This window comes from Megalops cyprinoides, chromosome 17 (assembly GCF_013368585.1).
Source record: "Megalops cyprinoides isolate fMegCyp1 chromosome 17, fMegCyp1.pri, whole genome shotgun sequence".
Classification (NCBI taxonomy): domain Eukaryota; kingdom Metazoa; phylum Chordata; class Actinopteri; order Elopiformes; family Megalopidae; genus Megalops; species Megalops cyprinoides.
In genome coordinates, this window is record NC_050599.1 from 8,508,856 (window position 1) to 8,529,957 (window position 21,102).

The window sequence follows — 21,102 nt, forward strand, 5'->3', positions numbered from 1 at the left end:
TGTTACAGATACAAAAATGGCACCTATTAGCTTTGCAAAATAATAACTGCAGCCAGAACACATTCATAAAGTGCACTAATGTTTGGCCGTCTGCATATCAGTATTTAACAGAAGCATGTGCTGCTGCTCAGCACCGGAGGTTCATGGGTTTGAATCCTATAATGAATGCTGTGACCTTGGTCCATGTACTTTATCAGCTCCAGTAAATGGTCAGCTATATAAATACACACCTACACCACAAGTGTCAATGGAAAAAAACATTTTTGTCATTTAATTTCCCCCTGAATAATAGCATATGTAAACACAAACAGTGGAGGGATTCACGTAGCAAAACTATTTGACAATGCCTTTATTCCTCTTCTTTATTTAACTGTACTATTACTCTCCTTACCTGTAAAATGGTACCCCAGCCCTGGGGTAACTATCTCATTTCAAACAGGTCTTTTCCAAATGCAACAGGAAATTTCACAGGCAACTCAATTTAATAAATGACAAATTTCACCTCCTATCCATAAAATACATAAAATACTTTTCAGCACAAATGCTGCCACCATAAGGTAGATACTTCTGTGAGTAAAACGTGACAAATATGGAAGTGTGTGAGATAATATAACAGGCCAAGAAATCATCGCCAGAATGAATATGAAGCAATTATGACACAGTGCTAGAAGAAGCTAAGCTCATGCGGTTTGATGCACTGAAAGACAGAAGAATACCTTTTTGTGCTGTTTGTCCTTTTTCCTTTTCTTAATTTTTGATTTGCTGCGGGAATCTGGGGAAGAAAAAAAAACTGCGTTTTAACAATGTCTGAGATTTACTAAGCGCACCCTTCATCACCGGCTCCTTTCATCCACTGGTCCCGGGTGGCACACGGTGGATATATGTGCGCTATGGGCTTCAAAGTGACCAGCACACCATATGATTAGGCCCCTGAAATAAGGACCAAGGTACTTAGGTAGGAAAACTGATGACACTCCTGTTCTGGCTCTAGATAATGATGTCACCAGCTGCAGTGGATGTTCACTGTGTGACATCACTTGGAATGTACATGCTTTTAGTCCCCTGAGAGAACTGTACGGTTGATATGTTTGTGAAAGACAGGTCACTCATCTTATTTCCAGTGAATACTGCACCACATATTAGTGTGGATTAGATTTTCAGTTTCATTGTTTGAGATTTCAATGTCATTTATTAAGGTTGACTAGTAGTTTAATGACCTGTTTTGGGGTGTAGAACAATTGAAGAGCTCACCAATTCACCTTAAGATAGCTGGCTAACCTTCTAGGTATTTCCTTCATCTGTTTTGATATTAGTGAAGTACAAGAGGGAGACTGTCAAACACCCCACTCACCACTGCTACTGGAGCTGCTACTCCGACTGACTGAGGATCGTGAGGAGGAAGACGAGGATGAGGAGGCTGAGGACGAGGAAGACGACGATGAGCTGGATGAGGATGATGAAGACGATCTGCTTCGGCTACGCTTTCGTTTCCTTTTCTCTTTTCCTTTAAAAAAGTTAATCATTTTTAATACTTTGCCTCTGTGATATCCCTCAGGGATGCAACAGAACGTATAGAACATAACTTCCATATAAAAACACCTTCAGAGAAGATAACAGTGGTAGATCATAAAAACTTACCTCTACTCCTCTCTCTTCTCTCATCTGTAGCACTGCTCGACTCGCTCCGCCCTCTTACCTTGGAGTCGCGGTCTGACTAAAGGACAGATTTTTAACGGATTACATTACATTGCTGGCATTTAACAGACGCTCTTATCCAGAGTGACTTACATAGGTTACAATTTTTACAGGTTATCTATTTATACAGCTGGATATATACTGAGGCAACTCTTTTGTTATGTACCTGGCCCAAGGGTACAGCAGCAGTGCCCCATTTGGGAGTCTAACCAGCAACCTTTCAATTACGAGCCCTGCTCCTTACTACTATACTAGACTGCCGCCCTCAGAAAGCCCGAAAGTGTATTCTTCCAGTTAAAAGGCAAGTTTAAAAAACGTTAAAAAACTTACCTGACATATTAAAATATTTTTCTATGCAAATGATTTATCTAGAGCATAAGATGAGACAGTTGACAAATCAATTCTGTTCACTGCACGGAAAACCAGCTCACTAACTACTTAGAGTAGGTAACTTGCAAGCCTGCTTTTTAAATCTCTTAACGGCGTGCTATCACATGCACATAGCTAGCTATCTACTTAGCTACAGTCCTCTGCACACCATATATAAATGTTTGCATATTAGCTAACTAGTCTAAACAATCCGTTAATATACAGGATCCTTAACATACAGGAAACCTGTACGTACCAAGATCACCAAACTAGCTAACGCTAGTAGTTGCTGTTTCCAGATTTGTTGTTCGAGCTAACTAATAATTCATCAGACAATCAGCCAGCTGGCTAGTGTCTTACAGTTTGATACGACAACAAACAACTGCAGGGTCTTTCAACACTATCAGATGTTAGCGAGCTAGCTAGCTTTACATTTTAGCATCGTCTTAGTGCTCACCATGGTAGCTAACATTAGCTATCTGTATAGCTATACAGCTAACGTTGCTGAAACCTTTGCTAGCCGGCAGCTATAAGTACTTACCATTGTTAAACCACGACGTAGGTGCACGTTTGAAACGTAATGAAAAAACTGAAAGTAATGAGCCAACTACATGTGTTTCGTCGCGTAAATACATATATTATATGAGTGAACTATCAAGTTAAATTCTCCACAAATAAGGAGTCTGCTGTATGGAAACTACACATCCGTAATTACAATAATGCGGCCATGTTGTATCCCACAATGCACTGCGTTGTTAAGGAACGTCACGCTAGTCTGTGAATAAGGTGGCATGATGTTGAGCAACCTTTGAGGTATATTGCTCTGAGGTATATTGGGGTATATCCTCCACTTATGTGAATTTAACAAATACTGTGTGTCCTTATTGAAAAGTAGCTATAAATCTAAAAAAAATACATGAATTAATGCAAAATGTACCTAGTTTATTTTAACCATTAGGTACTACTAATAATAATGATGATAAATGTTTCCATGTTGATCTAATGGTTGTGTGAATAATTAAAGTCTTTGGGTTTTAACTTACTGGTGGGTCATGGTGGAATGTTATGCTCTACACCTGCTGAATAGGTGTTCCCATCCAAACAATATGGACTTGAATCAAATATTTTTGTCCTTACAAAATAACAAATTGCATTTATAAAATGAGGTCAACGCCATCTTGCCATCTGTAGATTGTGACAATTTCGTACAAAAGACTAGTGAACCTGTTTTTGTTGCTCAACATTTTATTTTTTGGTTCAGTTACAAATATCATTACTCAGATCTGGTAGATGTTTTAGCCAGTCAATGATATTAGCCACTGTGCAAATGTTAACAAAATTACATGTTTCCTAAGTTTGTGCCTCATAGGAATCATGTATACATGTACTTTTGCAATTTTTTCCTCAAAATGTTTTATGAAGTAATATATAAAATAATAAAGACCACAGAGGTCAAAGACAACAGTGTGCAGGTGTATGCAAGTTATTGTGTAAATGTCATCTTCACAAATGATAATATATTTGGTTCAGGCTGCCTTTCTGTTTTAGTTTAAAAATTAGCTGCCCATACAGGTTTGGTCTCAGATTTGAGAAATGAGGTGTGACTTTGATGTTGTTTAAGACAGAGCTAATTAGAATGAAAGGCTGTAATTTAGAGCCTGCTTTAATTGTATGGCATTGCATGGTTTCATGAATCTTTGTCAGAACTCCTGCCCTTTAATAAACAAGGGCCAAGGCTGTTAAGAAGGACAGCCTGCTACTGATCCAAAATGGTCCATGCACTCACTGGCAAACAATGCAAATGCAGGTATGGTTTGCCTGGAGAAATACATATGCATCTAATTTTTCAAGTGTGTAAAAAATGAATGTGATCTTAGGATCTTGGGAACTTGCTTCACCTTTTGTTCCAAAATGTTTTTACATTTTCTCAGAATATATTTCTTACAGCCATTCTCAAACTAATATTAAAACACCCAGACACACTCATACACGCACATCTAATACAATATAAAACATATTTATAAATGACAGTATTAGTACATGATACATTTTGGAAAGTGTAACATATTTCATTGATATGGTGAATTCGGTCAAGCTTCTAATAAATTGTTCACTTGGCTGGTGCGCTAAGCATCACTAATGAATCACACATTCTATTGGCAGGTGACAATGACAAAACCAAATACACACTGTAATCTACCTATCTCTAGCCAATTTAATCTTCCCCTGCACTTGGAAGGCTCATCCACTCTGATGTGTTAATATTTCAGGCACCGCTGACAGAACTACTTAAACAAAATGCATGAAAAGTATAGAGGTAATGAAACTTCACTTGAACTTTTTGTTGACAATATCCCTGATGCTTACTGCTTCTTGTTAGAGATGCAAGGAGGAAGTGATGAGACTGACTACATCCATTGATATATACAATAAGAATCAGAATCAGAATCAGAATCGGTGTAAGAGGAAAAGCAAAAGAAGAACAGAGAACAAACACACACACACACATATACACACACACACACACACACACGGCCCAGTTCTGGTTCAGTGCGACCCGTAAGACCGTCTCAGCTGGTCTGTTTACAGGTCCTGTGCCAGCCGCAGACTGTAGCGTGAAATGCAGGATGCGCTTTGATCGTCCAGGCAGGTTGCAAGAGCGTTTTTTTTTTTTTGTTTTTTCCACATGAGGTAAGGTTGTGCAGCTCAAAGTATCAACCTCATTCATGCAAGAGCTTCTGTGTATTTGGTCCCTGAGTGACCTGTATCGTTAACTCTGCTGTCTACATAGCTATATGTCCAGGCCAGTCATAAAGAGGCCTGTCACTATTCATAAATTGGCTTAGACAGAGTCGATATGTCAGATGCCTCTTGGCAGGAGATAGATTTGCACTAAAATATTATCAACGAAGGAAACACACCATCTCTGGCACTTAAAAAAGACTATTCAAAAACATAAGGGGGAGGCAGTGATACTGTGTTCTTGTAGTAATATGCTCAATTCACCAAAAAGAGATGGGGGCTTCAAGTTTGGCTCAGATTGGATTTATCGCAACTTAATGCCAGGAGAAATGTTTCTGAATGTTATGCCCTTAATTTTGATTGGGTGCTCAGAGTACCCAATACACCAGTAAAATGCAATATGAGACCTATAAGTTGTTAAAAGAACAAAAAAATAAACAATTTCCATCATACACAGGTGAGCCCAACTAACAAACACTTCCAGATATGGGGGGTAGATAAACGGATCGTGTCAAGAGAGAAGACATCTTTGCATCTTCTCACTTTAGGCCTCAGCTTTGTTCTTGGAATGATCACCATGAGCCAGACTCTCCTCGTTCTCCTCTTCCTCCTCCGGTACCTGGACAGAAGACACCTGACAGTTACTGACTTGACCTGATTGGCTATTAAATTTTACACCCTTTCCAGGAGAGGCAATCTTCAGATTGAGCATAGCCATGCTATGTTTAGTTAGCTGTTGAGTGCTATCCGACAGCATGAATGCAGCAGACTTTCTTCATTTCTTTGATTCTCTCTCTTCCTCTGTAGCTGCATTGCTTCATGATTTTTTTTGTAATTGTACAGCTCTACTCCTTCATGGCGATCGTTACCCAGTGACCCAGATTTGGACAGCCCGGCTCCAAGCTTACCTCCCAATAAATAGAATCATCAAAGCAGTTTTGGTCTGGTGGTTGTCCCCACACTGGAAGCTTCATAATGAAACCTTTAACGGTTACAAACAAGACAGAGAATGTCACAACACTGATCCCTGTTTGTGATGAAGCATTATCCATGCTTCTATGAACATACACCCACGAAGACAATCCCGCAATTTAAAAATTTTTTTTTTTTTTTTAAGAAACTACTATTGCAAGTCATCTATAAACTAGACAACAATTAAATGTGTCTCATAGACAACCTGCAGAGGGAATGCTTTTTTTCCAGAACTCTGTGGTGTTATTTTTGTTTTTACATTTTCAATTTTTTTTTTAAAAATATTATTCATATGTATTTATTTACGAAAAACTATAATGGGGCGTAAATCATCTTCACAAACCGGTGATGGCTCCTCCCACAAGAGCAAATCCCAGAGAAGAGGCCAAGGCCGCGGCCTGCATGGCAGCATCAGCACTAGGGGGCGAGAGGGGCACACGTGAGAATGGGGCACTCATCAAATTAAACGCTCACTGTGTTTATATTGCATTACATGCATTTAGCAGACAATCCTACTCAGAGTGACTTCCAGCACAAAAGAACAGAAGTGTATTCATGCAAATTTAATGGATGCATGTACTCATTGATGCCAGTAAAGTTGCTTGTGCTCAGGTAGTCAACATAACCAAAGCCTTTGGGATTATGTCCCGTCAAATACAATCAAATTCCAACTGAAAGTGAATTCCCCAATATTCTGTTCAGTCTACCCAACAAAACATAACACAAGAGGACAATCGTCAGATTGTATTACAAAAATGTTTCTCATTTTTCTCAATATTTCTCATTTTCATTTTAATCAGAGCCCTGGTGTACAATGTTTGTGTATAAGGTGCTTTGTCAATAGAGTTTTCTCTCATGCTTCATGTATTTTTTATGCTATTCCTCAATCTTACCCTTTCTTCTTTCCCAGTGCCGCAGCCACGATGCCAGCCAGTCCTCCCAGAATCCCCGGCATGCCATGAAGATTATGGACACCGCACGTGTCCTGGATGCCCAAGTTTGCAGCAAGGATAGGCTGCAACACACAGAGGAGGTGAAATGACTTCAATTGAAAAAAGAAATATTAAATAGCAAACCAACGACTGATTAAACCTGACCTGGATATTTTCTGCATACAGCATTGTTAAGAAGGGATGTGTCACTGAGGGCTGCATGTAGTGCAACAGAAAAACAGTACAATTTACGACAGACATGACATGAAATGGAATGGAGAAAGAAGAGCACTGACACTAAACATCAAACGAACCACTTGCACTTAACAGTTACGAGAATTGCATTCTCTTTTGGGGCATATGCACTGATATTTTACCGAACACACATGACACGTGTAATCTTAAAATTTACTGACGCCTGTCATCAACACTGGGTCTACTGGGAAAGCCACAGATTAGTGGCCAAGGGTGGTCACTCCGGGAAGCAACACAAGCTGTAAAACTGTGCATGCTTCGCATTAGGTTTCACGTACTGCATTATGGGTTTCTGTTTCATGCCCATTGCAGGGCCGGGACAAGCATGTGCTCTCTGTGCCTTAGATGCCACATTGAGCCAGCTCATCCCATGAATGCTCAATGAGGGTCAAGTCTGGTGAACAGGCTCCTGTGGCATAGTGGCATAGCGAGAACTCTGCCGTTAAACGGGTATCATACAGGCAGTTTCCACCAGAATAAGCCTGCTAAAAATACAGCAGTCAGCCCCTGGACTTAATCAATGTAACACAGTCTAGCCAAGCTGCCATTAAACGCTACAAGCAGAGTTCTGTACTAACAAGACACTCCTGGAGTGTCTGGAGCATGATGGAGAAGCGCTTTGATTCGTGACCTACCAGATGTCGACCTTTCACTGACTGTGTTTAGTGTTTGAGCTGTAGCTGTGTACACCTGTGTACATATCCATTCCTCATGTAACACTGGACTTGTAATGAAGCAGTTCAGGTTGAATACCTTATTTGATTACGGTAGCAATGCCAAACCTCACGCTGTTAATCAAACCTGCAACCTTCTGGTGACAGGCCATTTTTATTTTCTCCCAACTTGGAATTCCCAATTGTGTCATAGACTAGTCAACCCATTGCTGCAACCCCCACTACCGATCTGGTTGAGCGCATTCCAAACATATGCTTGTCTATGAAGCATGTGATGTCATTTCCCCTTCTTTATACATAGTAGTTAACATGCTAAACATGAGTGTGCAGACATGAGTCAGAGGATGACACTTCATTTGTTGCTATGCAGGCAGACCACAGGTGCCCCATTGGCTACCAGGAGTTGCTGAAGAGAAATAGGGTCTACACACCCCTATATCCCTGACAGAATCAAGCCATTTTGTTCCACTGCTGTGGGCCCCCCCCCATATCGTCATTGTCGGCTGATGACACTGGGATCGAACATGAGCTGTAGAGCTCAGCCTTGTGCTTGAAACAACAATTGCTTTTACTGGCTGAGGGACTTGTGAGCCCCAAGTACCAGTCAAGTATGACCGACTCACCGACAGGAACTTGAATCCCAATGTGGAGACGATGCCAGCCAAAAACCCAATCAGCATGGCGCCGAAGGGTCCGATGTTCATGTCAGCGCAGGTTCCCACGGCAACACCTCCAGCTAGGGTGGCGTTCTGAATGTGTACCTACACAGACAGGACAGTGTGACAGGGAGAATATGTCTGTAAGTAAATATATACTTTATTTCCTGTTTAAGGTCCGTTCACTCTGATACCAGTTTTGTTTCTCAACATACCTGTCAATCAATTTCTTTCTAGTACACTACCTCTGTCATGACCTCTGTATCATTTTGAAACAGCACTGACTAATTGCACATATTTTACTACAGCAATTTTATGGCAAAATCGCTCAGTAAGACCAGCAGAATATTCACTGAAGCGACTGAGGTTAAAAAAAAAAAAAACAGCAACAAAAAACGTCTTGTGCCCCAGCCTTATGATCATGAGCCTAGCTCATTAACCCCCTACACCACATAAATTTACAACAGACACCCTAACGCACTAAACTTACAATGAGGATATTAAAAAATACTCACCATGTCGAGCTTTCCTTTGTGCTCCACTAAACTTGAAATGGCGTAGGCTGAGAGCACACATGCCGCCAGCGAGAAGTAAGTGTTGACGACAGCCGTGAACTGAGGCACGCCGGAATCAGCAATGGCAGAGTTGAAACTGGGCCAGAACATCCAGAGGAAAACGGTGCCTGGATAAAAATCGAAAAAGTGGTATGTAAGTACTTAAAATTCTCCGAAGCATACGGTTGGCTGTCATTTTTAAGAAGCGTCGGTGTAAGTAGCAGCTGTGATAGTGTCCAGGCCGTGCGTCATGGTTTTAGCCATTCAAGGCATACAAGTGAACTGAGTGCAATTCCACCTGAGGCTCCTTCTTAGCACGCTCATCTCGTAAAATCTGGAATAGCTCAACTTATATATAGCTGTACATTAGGATTCATATTTCCTACTCCCAGAGTTTAAAATAGTAGGCTAATGATAAACGGTAGCCCCCCCCCCCCCCCCCCCCCGTTACTGTTCCGTAAACTGCAGCTTTCTCCCACTGTCACTGGTTTATGATTTTACGACGTGCATTAAATTTGTCCGAATCTTCACCCTAACGTTTCTGTTTCCAACACGCATATGTCTTATGTCTGCCCCTGTCTGTATGTTGGTGGTTGGAAGGACTGATTCGTGATACAGTGATGATGAATGATTCGAGCACGTCATACGGACACTACAAGTTTAAAATCAATATTTCAGTATTTGTATGAATTACGAATCAATCAGCAAATAAATAATGTTGACATCTCCGTTTTCCCCCCTGATTTATTCATTTAATAAAATTTCCGTGTCTCTTGCTCTGAAACTGAGTATTTTACAGAGGTGGAATCCCCGGTTTCAGAAAGTAAAAGTCCTGCCACGTATTTGTTCCACCCATGCACTACACCAGCTGAATTTAATTAGCGCAACTCTTTAGCCAGGTAGAGAGGCTAATTAGTGAAATCACCTTGTTTAGTGAATGGCTAGAATAAATACATGGTAGGATATTTACTTTCTGAAGCCGGGGTTTTCCACCTCTGGTATTTTAAATTGAAGATCATACCGCTACACGTGCATTTGTTTTCTTCCGTCCATCTCCTGTCGCTACTCTCCTCCTGGTACCCACGTTCTCTAGCAGAGTGATTATCATTGCTCGCGGTGGAACTGCTTTACGCCGTAGTCTTATTGTTCTATATTGGTCATCGTTATCCCGCGTTGATTCAAGATAAGTAACATCTTGTTGTTGATGTATGGTGACATTTAAATAGTAAAAGGATATCTATACAATTTGAACATGTATTGTTTTCAATTATGCTATTTTTTGGATAGTGAACTAATAGGCAACGTGGTTATGAGCCCGCACCAGACGAGACACTACTGTGCCGTTATCTGTAAAGACAGCACTACTCATTACTGCTACTCACCCACTCATCCACTAGGTGGTGCAAAACACCACGTCTGGCACACCACCCTTTGCTTCACTTATGTCGGGTTCAGACTACATGATTTCAGCCCGATTTTGACACGATTTTGTCGTAGCCGACACATTCCCAGTGTCGGGCCCGAATGTGAACATCGAGAACGAAGCCGAACGTCGAATGGGTCTTGTAAGGTGACATAATCGACGAACAGCGATGTGGCGTCTGACGCGACACGACGTAATCGGTTTCATATGGTTTTACATAATAATGATCAAGGAAATAAGAACTTGTGTGGATTATGTATATATGAAAAGACGACATTTAGTATTCTCTTCAGCACACTTTGAGCTACGCAGTGTCAGAGAATGGAAATGAATTGTTTTAGATATTTGATGAGTGGACCTCATTCACAGTATACATCACACCAAGCAATCAGTCCAGCGCAAATACAGTGCACCCTGTTCTTCCCTTTTGGGAAGTAAAAAAAAAATCATCTAAATGTTGTGTAATGAGTGAAAAAAAAACAAACAAAAAAACCCCCAATATCATGCCCTTACACATTTCTTGCAGAAAAGGGCACTATATATGGGCTTCACAGCATTTGCGTTCCACCCCATTTCATCTTCAGTATGGTGTCAGCTTTTGCTCCTGCGTAATCTTACCGATCATAGCGAACAGGTCAGAGTGGTAGACAGAACCATCGTTTTCGTGGCCGTTCCTCAGGGCGGGACGGTACAGCATGCGAGCCACAGCCAACCCGAAGTATGCTCCGAAGGCATGGATGGTCATCGAAGCGCCAATGTCACTGGCCTATGTTTGGAATAAAGGCAAAAATAACAATGTAGATGTTCATATAATATCCTTTGTCTAGCGAAGGCCATCAAGGTGATTGATAGTCCATCAGCCTAGCATCCTAGTAGCCTAGCCTACCATCACTAAAACATTACATATTTTACTGTGTTGATGTTCTTGAGTTAAAATTATTTTTTGCAAAGTCTCTGTACACTCTAATGTCCACAAAATGTTACACGAAGGCAAATACTGTATTGGAATGTTCTGTAAAAAGTGTGTCAGTGTTAGCCTGACTACATATTACATCATACTTTGGTCTTTTCCAGGGATCTTGCATATCTCACTTTTTTTAAATATCATCGATTAATAGTGCTAGATATGTTTTGAAGCAATCCAGGCTAAGCACCTTGTCAGAGGGTACAGGAGTAACTGCCAAATAAAGTTGAATGTGCAAACACTAGGTTATAGGTTCAACTGCTCAACCATGACACATTACATTATTGTCATTTAGCAGATGCTCTTATCCACTGGACTTACATTTGTTACAGTTTTTTTTAATGTTATCCATTTATACAGCTGGATATTTACTGAGGCAGTTGAGGGCTAAGTACCTTGCACAAGGGTACAGCAGCAGTGCCCCAGTGGGGAATCGAACTGGCAATGTTTCAGTTACAAGCCCTGCTCCTTACCACTATGTTACACTGCCACCACACTGCCAGCCCTCATAGATTTTTTTTTTCTGTCAAGAGGAAATTTGATGATTTGATGTACATACGTTTATAGCGGTAGCCACCAGGTGCTCGTTGGCGGCAAAAGTAGCGATTTCCAGGACTGTCATGATGAGTAGCTGGACAGGGCTGGTTTTACCCAGAACGGCTCCAAACGAAATGAGAACGGTTGCCGTGCTGAAGTCTGCATTGATCATCCTGTGTGTGAAAAGAATTGGTTATTTATGTATTTTTTTATTTGGCAGTTACTCCTTTCTAGATCAACATCGATAAACAGTCAGGAACATTTGAATACATCACAGAATCAATTTAATATTTGTCCCTCAGTTTACACTCTTTGTCAGTGGAATGTTCCGTACTCAAGAGAGCAAAGGTGTGTATGTCCAAAACAGGCCACTTTTATCTCTGATTTTAAAGGACACCTAGGGGGAATTCCCTGAGAAATATCAGCAGTTTTACATGTATATCAGGTTGAAACGTGGAGTGAAGTAAATCAGTAACATTTCAAAAAGAGTTTCGGCAAGGCTGATTTGTTGACGTTCAATGCAATAGTTTGAGTCTAAGCTGTTTTAACTTGGCTGGATTGAAGGTTTTGATTGACATTTTTCCTCTGAAATACACCATCACCAAACTTAACATCGGAGAGATGTTTTTATGTTTTTTTTCCTCTTTGTGCAACACTTTTTGGAATAGCCAATTCCACATTCGGCTTGTCTCTCCATGACCACCTCTGCAGGTGCGCAGGAGCTCTGAAGTCAGAGGAATTTTCCAATACAGTCGCACACAACCAATGCCTATTTTTCAACAACAGTGCTAGTCCCACAACACTCCACAATTATGTGGGCACCAGTTGAGTAGGTGCACCTGAGTAGGTGCTTCTTCGTTGATGTCACCTGGGCAAATCCTAGATGTGGGATGAGCTGTAGAGCGCTGGGGTGAAATGATGAGGCCCTGGCCAAAATATCCACTCCCATCCTCAGCAGAATGTAGCCAATTTGATCCCCTGCTGTGAACATCTGGTCACCATCAGCAGATGACACAGCTGGTTTCCAACTTGAGTTGAAGGGTTTAGCTTGGTCTCAAGGCAAGCACCTTGCCAGCTGAACCACTCTCTTCCAATTTTTTACTCTTGTGTCTTCGTTTCAGACAGTGATAGAACAAAGTCTGAGCAATCCCAGCCCTAAACCTTTTAGAAACTTTGTGGTACAACTCTAAACAAATAACTCTCAATATTTTCTAATTTGATTGCTAACCTACTTTTAGTAATCGCCATAAAGACATTTACCAAGCATTCTCAGAATGGGGGTGTTTATTTACAAACACACTGATGGCCGAATCACCCTCCCTTATAAAATACCTCAACGACCCTACCACTACTCTTTTTTTAGGGCCCAGAATAGAATGTCCTGTATCAGTATGATTTCTTGTTATTGTCACCTGTTTTATGAGTAAAAAATCTTAGTAAATGCTCTCTCACAGATTGAAACCATTTTTTTTTTTTTTTTTTTGCAAAGCAGGGACGGATGTGCTTACTTCAGGATGGTGACCTTGATCTTGCCATCGTCCAGGTGCCATATTCCCTGCATAAGCAGGCCCCACTGCAGGCCGAAGGCAGCCAGCAGCAGGTTAATGCCCACGCTGCTGAACCCGTATCTCTTCAGGAAGGTCATCAGGAAGCCGAAGCCGATGAAGATCATGACGTGGACATCCTGGAACACTGCAGAGAGAACACAGCATGGAGGTCAGAGACAGACAGACAGACAGGGAGGGAGGGAGAGGGGAGAGAGAGAGAGAGAGAGAGAGAGAGAGAGAGAGAGAATGGGGAGAAAGAGACGCTACCTTTTGTGTGTATGAGTATTTGTTTTGGAGTCAAAGGCATATTGTACTGTATTACGCCATTCCATTCCTATCCTGTGCACTGCTACGGCATGCTGCCTTGTGCTGTGCTACGCTCTGTCAGGGTAAACTCTGGCTGATTTGCAATCATTCCAGTCAGAGAACACAATGTGCAATAATGCTAACTTGCAGTAAATTGCATTTCCTCTCGTATCAGCAGATGTCAGACGATACATTAATTGCCAAGCAAGTCTGAATGATTACAGAGATTCCTCAGTGGCTTAACTGGCAAGGTGCTCGTCTCAAGTGCAGACTGAGCCAAATGTTCCAAACCGGCAGCATTGAAGAGAAGCAGACTGGCTGGGGTGACCAGATTAGCCTGTCTGTCCTTGTCTCCCTGCTCTCAGGCACCTTGCAGTTTGTTTGCAATTAGCCTGTGATTTGACTTTGATCCCACTACGATTGCCTGCCTGCATGTTTTTCTGACAACATCAGTGGAGCAGCACCTATCCTCAAGCGAGCGGCCTCTTTACTGGGATGCACTGTGTGACCTTGGCTGCCATTGGTTGCATGCAAGTGCATGACAGGATCGCATTCATCCTGCTTCAGTGCTACTGCATAAGTGGAGAAGCTGTTGCAGGCACTGAGGTGTCCCTAACGAACAACCGCCGATTCCAACACGGGGTTGCACGAGGGGGAGAAAGCATAAAAAAGGTGATTACAAAAGAAGCACTGTGCAGCAGGGTGGTGTCAGAAAATCCCTTCTGTTGAGAATGTTAATGCATTAGTCTTCTGCTTTGAACATTTATATTGTAGGACCCATTTTGCCAGCTTAGTGAGAGCGAAATTAAATTAGACTCTGAAAAGAACACTGTGAAACCCATTCTGTAGCTCAGCCTGACCTTTTACTCTTGCTCTCACTGCATGTGATTTAAATGAATCAGTATAATTAATCTCAGAATAGTTCTGAAAAAAAAACTTATCTAGTTATTCTATTTTATAGTTATAGATTTTTATTGCTAAATGTAGTGGACTGTGTTTGTCTGGAGTATGTCAAGTCATAATTCCAATGTTGCCATGAATCCTGGTCATACTAGTTAAATGTCAATAGCATAACATGACATCCACCTACCTTAGAGATGACATTACTAGCTCCATGGGCAGCTACAAATCAGAAAGAATCTAGAAGGAATACTCTTGATATATTCAATAATTTATTGAAAGAATTCAAACAGTAAATAATAAACTCTTGGAACGGCATGATGCATATTCATTTTAAATGAATGTTTTGTAAAATGCAAGCCTACAGTCTATCACACAGCCTAAGATACAGTATTACACCAGCAGGCTTTAAAACTACTTTCAAACATGCCTTCGCAAATTCACTTGTGTTGTGCAACATCTAGGCCCAAACCCTGACACCCACCTGGGAAACCACCGCAATATGGTATGCATGCATAAATTCATATCCAATCCTTGGAGAACTGTTGTTGAATTGACTCCAAACTAAAAGGCATGTAGTGTGCAGCGACTCTCTGCCTGATCAGAAATCCTTTCGTCTGCTGAAAGGTGTGTCCTTGTCATTCTATGGAGTAGTGCCCACCATTGAAATGAAGTCCACTGGGTGATTATGGGGAAAACTCCCAAAGGGCACGCACAGTCCACAGGGCACAGGCACTCCAGGGTGGAGCACAGTTTGCAGGGAAACAGTCCTGGATCCCGTCCTGCCAGCGAATAACACGACCCCAACCCTCCTCCTACGGCCCACCCTCCCAGCACACACCGGCTGCAAATTCGTGTCTTTGGAGGAAGTTAGACTTATTATACTGCTCAGTCTTTGCGTAAGACTGCCATCTGGCAAAGACATCGGAGTAAATCCTTTCAGAAACAACAATTAGCATTTCCTTATCGGCATCCTATTTGCGTGTTGCCCATAAGTGTTATGGCCAGAGGAATGGGGGATGGGGGTGGAGCAAGAGTACACCTTCATTTATGATTGGGTGATATGATCCTGTACAGAGGATGTGGGAAGGGTGTGGAGGGGAACAATCATGGTTCAGAATCAGCCGTGAAAACATCCTCATTTCACGTCGCCCTGTTACGGCTTTACTGTGATCAGCTGCTGAATCTGATGGATCAAATGTACAATGATGAGAGAGTTGGGTGTTCATGAACCCCATAATGAGTGAAGCTACCATGCACTGACTTTTATGAACCAATGAAACAACTTTTCTATGGTTGGTTGAGATCATTGGGTCGTTGTTAACATAGCTCCACCCATTATAGGGGTTCAAGAATCTTCACTCCACTATAATTATTTGTCATATGTCCCATCGCGCTTAATGTTTTGTAAAGGGTCCACATTTCAGACCTCTCTCTAGGCTGTCTCAGACTGAACAGTGCAGATAACTGGCGTAATAAAGGGGGCCCATGGTGTCTGGGGAGAGATATGGTATATTTTCATGTGCCCACACGGGCCTCTTTTAAGAAGCATCAAACATTTTGCTCTTTTAGGAACTGCTGTTTTTTTTTTAATTTAATTTAATAGTCTGAAATAGTCTGGAAATAAGAACATGAAAAAAAGAACAAATTTGGTTTTGCCACAGACACTTTGCATTTTCAGTCTACTTCTGCAGAAGTGTTCTTCATGCAATGCATACGTTCTACTTATACACAAATATCTGTTTTTTTGTTACATTTGGACATATATTTGAAAAAAGTCAGATAACTGCAGTGCACTTTCTCCTTAATAATGTGATATGTTGAGGTTTTTTCCACATGTATCTCTCCGATAAAATTTGTCAATAATTGCAGAAATCACCAAACTTATGGATGTATAACACTGTTTCAAGCACCTTCTGGAAAGTCTTTAATCAAAGTTGCGTACAATGCATGTGATGGTTTTCTTGAAATAGGCATGAGGGCTTTTTACAAAACATAGTATCTAATACATTTGTTATAGACCACACGGCTGCAGCCGAAGTGTGTTTCTGTATGCTCCTGTAAAATGATCACTTGGTGAGGGAGATAAGGCACCAGGACGTGGTTTGGAATGCAGCCATTGTTAAAGATATTGCCTCCTACCAAGAAAGACATATAGTGCAATATGTTTAGAAAGCACAAACTTTAATATATGTAATATATGTCCTGTCTGTGCTGGCATGCATGCGATGTATTTCTTCTTATCAACGGACCAACAAATGTAAGCCTTTGTGGTTATTACGATGGATTTCTCAATGAATAAGGTAATGCTACACCTCAGAAACTCCAGCAGTTGCTCACGCTAAGCTTCCTGCATGCTCTGGAGAAGTCATGTGCTTAGTGAGGCAGGCTGTCAGAGCTGGGCTAGCTGACAAACTGCCGTTTGTAACACACCGAGTAAATTGTGAATGCATAAATCAGTTGTAATTAAAACAACACTTTACTGTGTGACTTTAGTCCTGACAGTGTTACATTTACATTTATTCATTTGGCAAACGCTTTTATCCAAAGCAACTTGCAAGTGAGGCAGTACAACACAAGTGAGTTTTGCATCTGAATGGATTTACATACCACTGGATGAGTTGGATAAAGTAATTTGTTGCTTGGTAATTATTGGGCATTTACGGAGCTCTGGACATTAGCCATAGTTGTGTTAAAAGTCTGAGAGAGATAACATCTTATTGACTCCATTTTCCAAGGGAACCTGGAAGTATTTTAAAACGTGCTGTTCTCAGTTCAGTTGCTCTCAATCACAAGTTTGCCTGCAATCTGCCCCTTGATTATATGGTTTGAATCTTTTTTTTATTTTCACAATTGCATTTTTCCACTTATTTTCTTTTCTTTGAACACATAATTGCAGACATCTACAAAGTTCGATATAGATGACCTTACACACTGCAGCTGGCCCCTGCAACTTTCCCATAGTCTACATACCTTCTGTCTGCATGGATCGTTATTCACTGAGTAAAAAAAGGACAAACTGCAAACCGTCAAGTCTGAATTGCCCCTTTACTCAGAGAAGTCTAAGAGTCAAACAGTTAATATACTCACTCAAGCTACTTCAGCCTTTTTGGGGCAAATTATAAATAAAGTGTGACTGATTCAGAAGCATTTTACCATATTCTTTTTAAAATAAAGCTGCATCTCATAGGTAAATTTTGATATAACTCTGAATCTCACAAAATATGAGGTCAAAGATGTTGGTGTGTCCAAATAGAATGCCTCACCAGTTTATATACGATTAATTACATATGTATGGATTATATGTATTGATTGACAGTTTCAGCCAGAAAGAATTTGGGGATTTGAATTTATTATCAAAAAAATTGTCATTTTAAATTTAAATACATTTTACTGCATCTGCATTTCTGTTTTTAGAATAGAGTGCAATATGAGAAAAATCTAAAAATCTACAAAACGTTTTGACTGTAATGCCCAAAATGGTTTTGTTTTTAATTTAAATGGTGAGATATCTGAGGCTATGCCAAACGTCTGTAGTGCTTGAAAAAAAAATGCTGCCAAGGAAACACGCTAGCCAGTAATTTTAACTTTTGTCCTAATCTTGGTTCTTCATACAGTATGCGCCCTGCCCATGTTTTTGTGCCAAATTCCACCCTGCTGCACTTGCTACAAAGACTTACACCAAAAGAATCTTAAAAAAAGCAAGGAAGTGAAATTGACCTAATGACAAAGAACTACAAACTATTGAATTAAATACAAATTATGTCTTTCTATGTACTACATATACTCTACATATACTCTACATACACACACACACACACACACACACAGACGCACACATGCACTCTCACTTTGCCGATAGAACAGACCTCTCAATGAGTAGTACTTAACCTCGTAAGAACTTTCAGACATCCCCTCAGGACATGATGTAGGAATATACATGTTGAATGCATGCAAGTGTGTTAGACCCAGCTAACACATGATCCCTAATTGCTGTCAGCAGTTCTGCATTAGACTGACATCTGTCATGGAGGAAATTGTAAAGCTGGCTCTGTTTGATGTAAAACAGCTGTTGAGTGTAAACTAAACAAATTGTGGCATCAACGGACTGTCACAAGTCCAGCAGAAATGTCAGAAATGTACACTGGAATGTGCGTTGGATCAAAACTCGGCCAGCAAATTATCAGCACGATGCAGATAGGTGCAGGGTTTCTGGATAATACAAAACAGGAGGTCAGCTGCACTCTTTAGTAAAGCTACATTATGATGTTCACTCACTTGGCACTCTTCAAATGCAGTCAAGGTTTTTTTTTTTTTTTTTTTTTTTGCTGTGGCAGTAATTGCAACAGCAATTGGAGATGATGAGCCAACAAGATTATGACTGTAAGACACTCAACATTCTCTAGAATAAATTCCAGCCTGGAAATCCACATGGCTGTGCAGAACACATTTGCCACACGTGCAGACCGGCAGAGGAATATTGGTGTACTCACTGGGGTAGAGCACCATGTTATCATGATGCGTGTCATTGGACGTGTCATGATCGCCGTGATGACTCGGCTTGCCATCGTCGTAGATCACAAACACCGCAAACAGAATGATGATAATAACTTCCAGTGTAAGAGCCAGGATGGGAAACTTGAACCTCATGTTGGTGGCGTACGCAGGCATGGTGGATCTCCTGGTCCTGTGGTAGAATGATAAAAGAGGGGGGTCTGGTCTTGGGGCTTTAAATTGACTGCAGACTCTTTAGAAGCCAATGGCAGTGCAGGATACCCACGGCCAAATGGTTACACCCCCTCTGCAGGGGCTAGGGTGGATGGCTCCTGCACTTTGTTCATGGGGCAGGGCTTCCTCAAGCATCTGTTGACATATTTCTATGCAGGCAAACAAGAAGTGTCATTTGCTGCAACAGAGAGGAGAGAGAGAGCCCAATCAATAACTGAGTGAAGTGGTATGAGTTACTTTCAACATGTGAACAGGCCCACAGTGACTATAATGAGCTAACAAGGCTCTGAAAAATAATTTTATGAAATTAAATCTCACTTGAAGGGGCTGTTTTGGGTTTTTAATTGCCTGTTTTGGATGTTTATTTCTGTTTAGTTGGCATGTTGCATCATTCTCTGGTAAACTCTGTGATGGATCTCTTTTCCTCTGCATCACTAAGCTTTTATCTATTACTTGTTGACTGTTAAATGCAAGTTGTGTTTGTGTTTTCTCTCTGTTTAAAACCAGTTATTTTTCTGAAGGGCCACTGGTAAATTTATTAAATGTTTGCTGGATTTCAGGGCATTTTCAGGGGGACATTAAAATGAGAGAACAAGAAGGCGGAGTGGTTCACTTTCAGTGTTAGAGTTTGTGGAATGCCTTTCTTGCTTTGTGGTTTTGAGATGCCCTATTGCACAATGGGTGAAGCATACAAAAACAACTCAGTTGAGGAGCTGGGCTTGTAGCCAAATGGTTGTGGGTTCGATTCCCAGGTGGGCCACAGCCGCTGCAGCTTTAAGTAAGATACATACTCTGACTTTTTTCAGTAAATGTCCAACTTTACACATGGTGTTATGGATAATATGTTAAATATGTAAGCTGTGTTCATTGCGCTTGATGAGGGTAACTTCCCTGCAAATTCCGGCTCATTATAGTAGATTTGAGGAGTGTTGGGCTTAATATGTTGTGATGCATGTATGAAGATAAGTCTGAACTCAGACAACATCTCTCTAATTAAATGGCTTGAGAGGACATCTGAGGGCATAGAAATTATAAGTGGTCACACAACGCATGGTTGTCTTCTATAATTGATTCCTATGGTAGTTAACTCCCCCCACCACCCCTGCTGACGCCCCTTCCCAAACCAAGGAGACTAGACTAAAGGTTTTTGCAAAGAGATCTTGAATGAACGTGAAACGTGATTGGTGGGAGCTCTTTTATTTGTGTTTAATTGCAGCGGCGTAGATAAAGCCACAACCAAGATGGTCACTCTGGCTGTGTGTGAACTGTGAAAGGATGTCATGGTTACTTCTCAGCATTCTTCTCTCTGACCGTATCAAATGCCCCTAACAGACAGAGCAAGGCAACTGCGGGTTAATTTGCTGTTATCTGGCTTTGCCTGCATGAGATTTTTTCACTGAGGACTTGTTTGAAATTGATGCTTTGCAAGGATCTGTGATCTTCTTTGCTATCACACGAGTGTGCGCCTGTTCTCTGTCTGCTATCTTCCCGTCAGACGGGCTGTTCGTGAGACCTGGCGACTGTTATGACAGGGGATTTGTGAGGGACTTGCAGGGGCCGTGTAGTTGGCTAGCAGGTTCAAATATTCACTGGAAAGCTGGGCCTAAACCTGCTGTGACGACCCTGACCAGCATCTGTTGCTTTTAATAAACATGGTGTCGTAATAAATGTAATTAATATGGTGTTTTTGTAATTCTCTTAGCATGGCACTATAAGCGAGAATAAACCACACCACTGCATCTCATCACAGCCGCTTTGTGAACAGCTACTGTATGTGCATGTTTTCCCACGTACAAGACAGATGGTGCGGTGTACTTTGTCCTTGATCTTTAAGTAGGAAATTTAAGT

At 41.1% G+C, this 21,102-nt stretch overlaps 1 protein-coding gene and 1 long non-coding RNA gene across 2 annotated transcripts; both read right to left on the reverse strand.

The window, feature by feature from the left end:
- Positions 1–738: 738 nt before the first annotated feature.
- Positions 739–2,791, reverse strand: LOC118791767. Its single transcript, XR_005005567.1, has 4 exons — positions 2,606–2,791; positions 1,639–1,714; positions 1,352–1,504; positions 739–772 (listed from the first exon to the last, which is right to left on the reverse strand). It is a non-coding gene; the product is annotated as an uncharacterized LOC118791767 (long non-coding RNA).
- Positions 2,792–4,062: 1,271 nt separating this feature from the next.
- Positions 4,063–19,338, reverse strand: rhag (Rh associated glycoprotein). Its single transcript, XM_036549190.1, has 10 exons — positions 19,020–19,338; positions 13,282–13,465; positions 11,796–11,946; positions 10,891–11,038; positions 8,811–8,977; positions 8,263–8,400; positions 6,672–6,793; positions 6,122–6,195; positions 5,715–5,788; positions 4,063–5,425 (listed from the first exon to the last, which is right to left on the reverse strand). The coding sequence occupies exons 1-10, from the start codon at positions 19,195–19,197 to the stop codon at positions 5,351–5,353; spliced, it is 1,311 nt and encodes a 436-aa protein (XP_036405083.1). The 5' UTR covers positions 19,198–19,338; the 3' UTR covers positions 4,063–5,350.
- Between the last annotated feature and the right edge of the window lie 1,764 nt (positions 19,339–21,102).

What these genes read in the sequence shown, in the direction of transcription:
- rhag (XM_036549190.1), bottom strand. Translation starts at nt 19,197, where the DNA reads ATGCCTGCGTACGCCACCAACATGAGGTTCAAGTTTCCCATCCTGGCT. An exon ending in TGGTGGCTACCGCTATAAAC is followed by an intron (nt 11,039 to 11,795) that starts GTATGTACATCA and finishes TTCCAAACATAG; the next exon opens with GCCAGTGACATTGGCGCTTC. An exon ending in ATGATTCTATTTATTGGGAG is followed by an intron (nt 5,426 to 5,714) that starts GTAAGCTTGGAG and finishes TCTTCTGTCCAG; the next exon opens with GTACCGGAGGAGGAAGAGGA.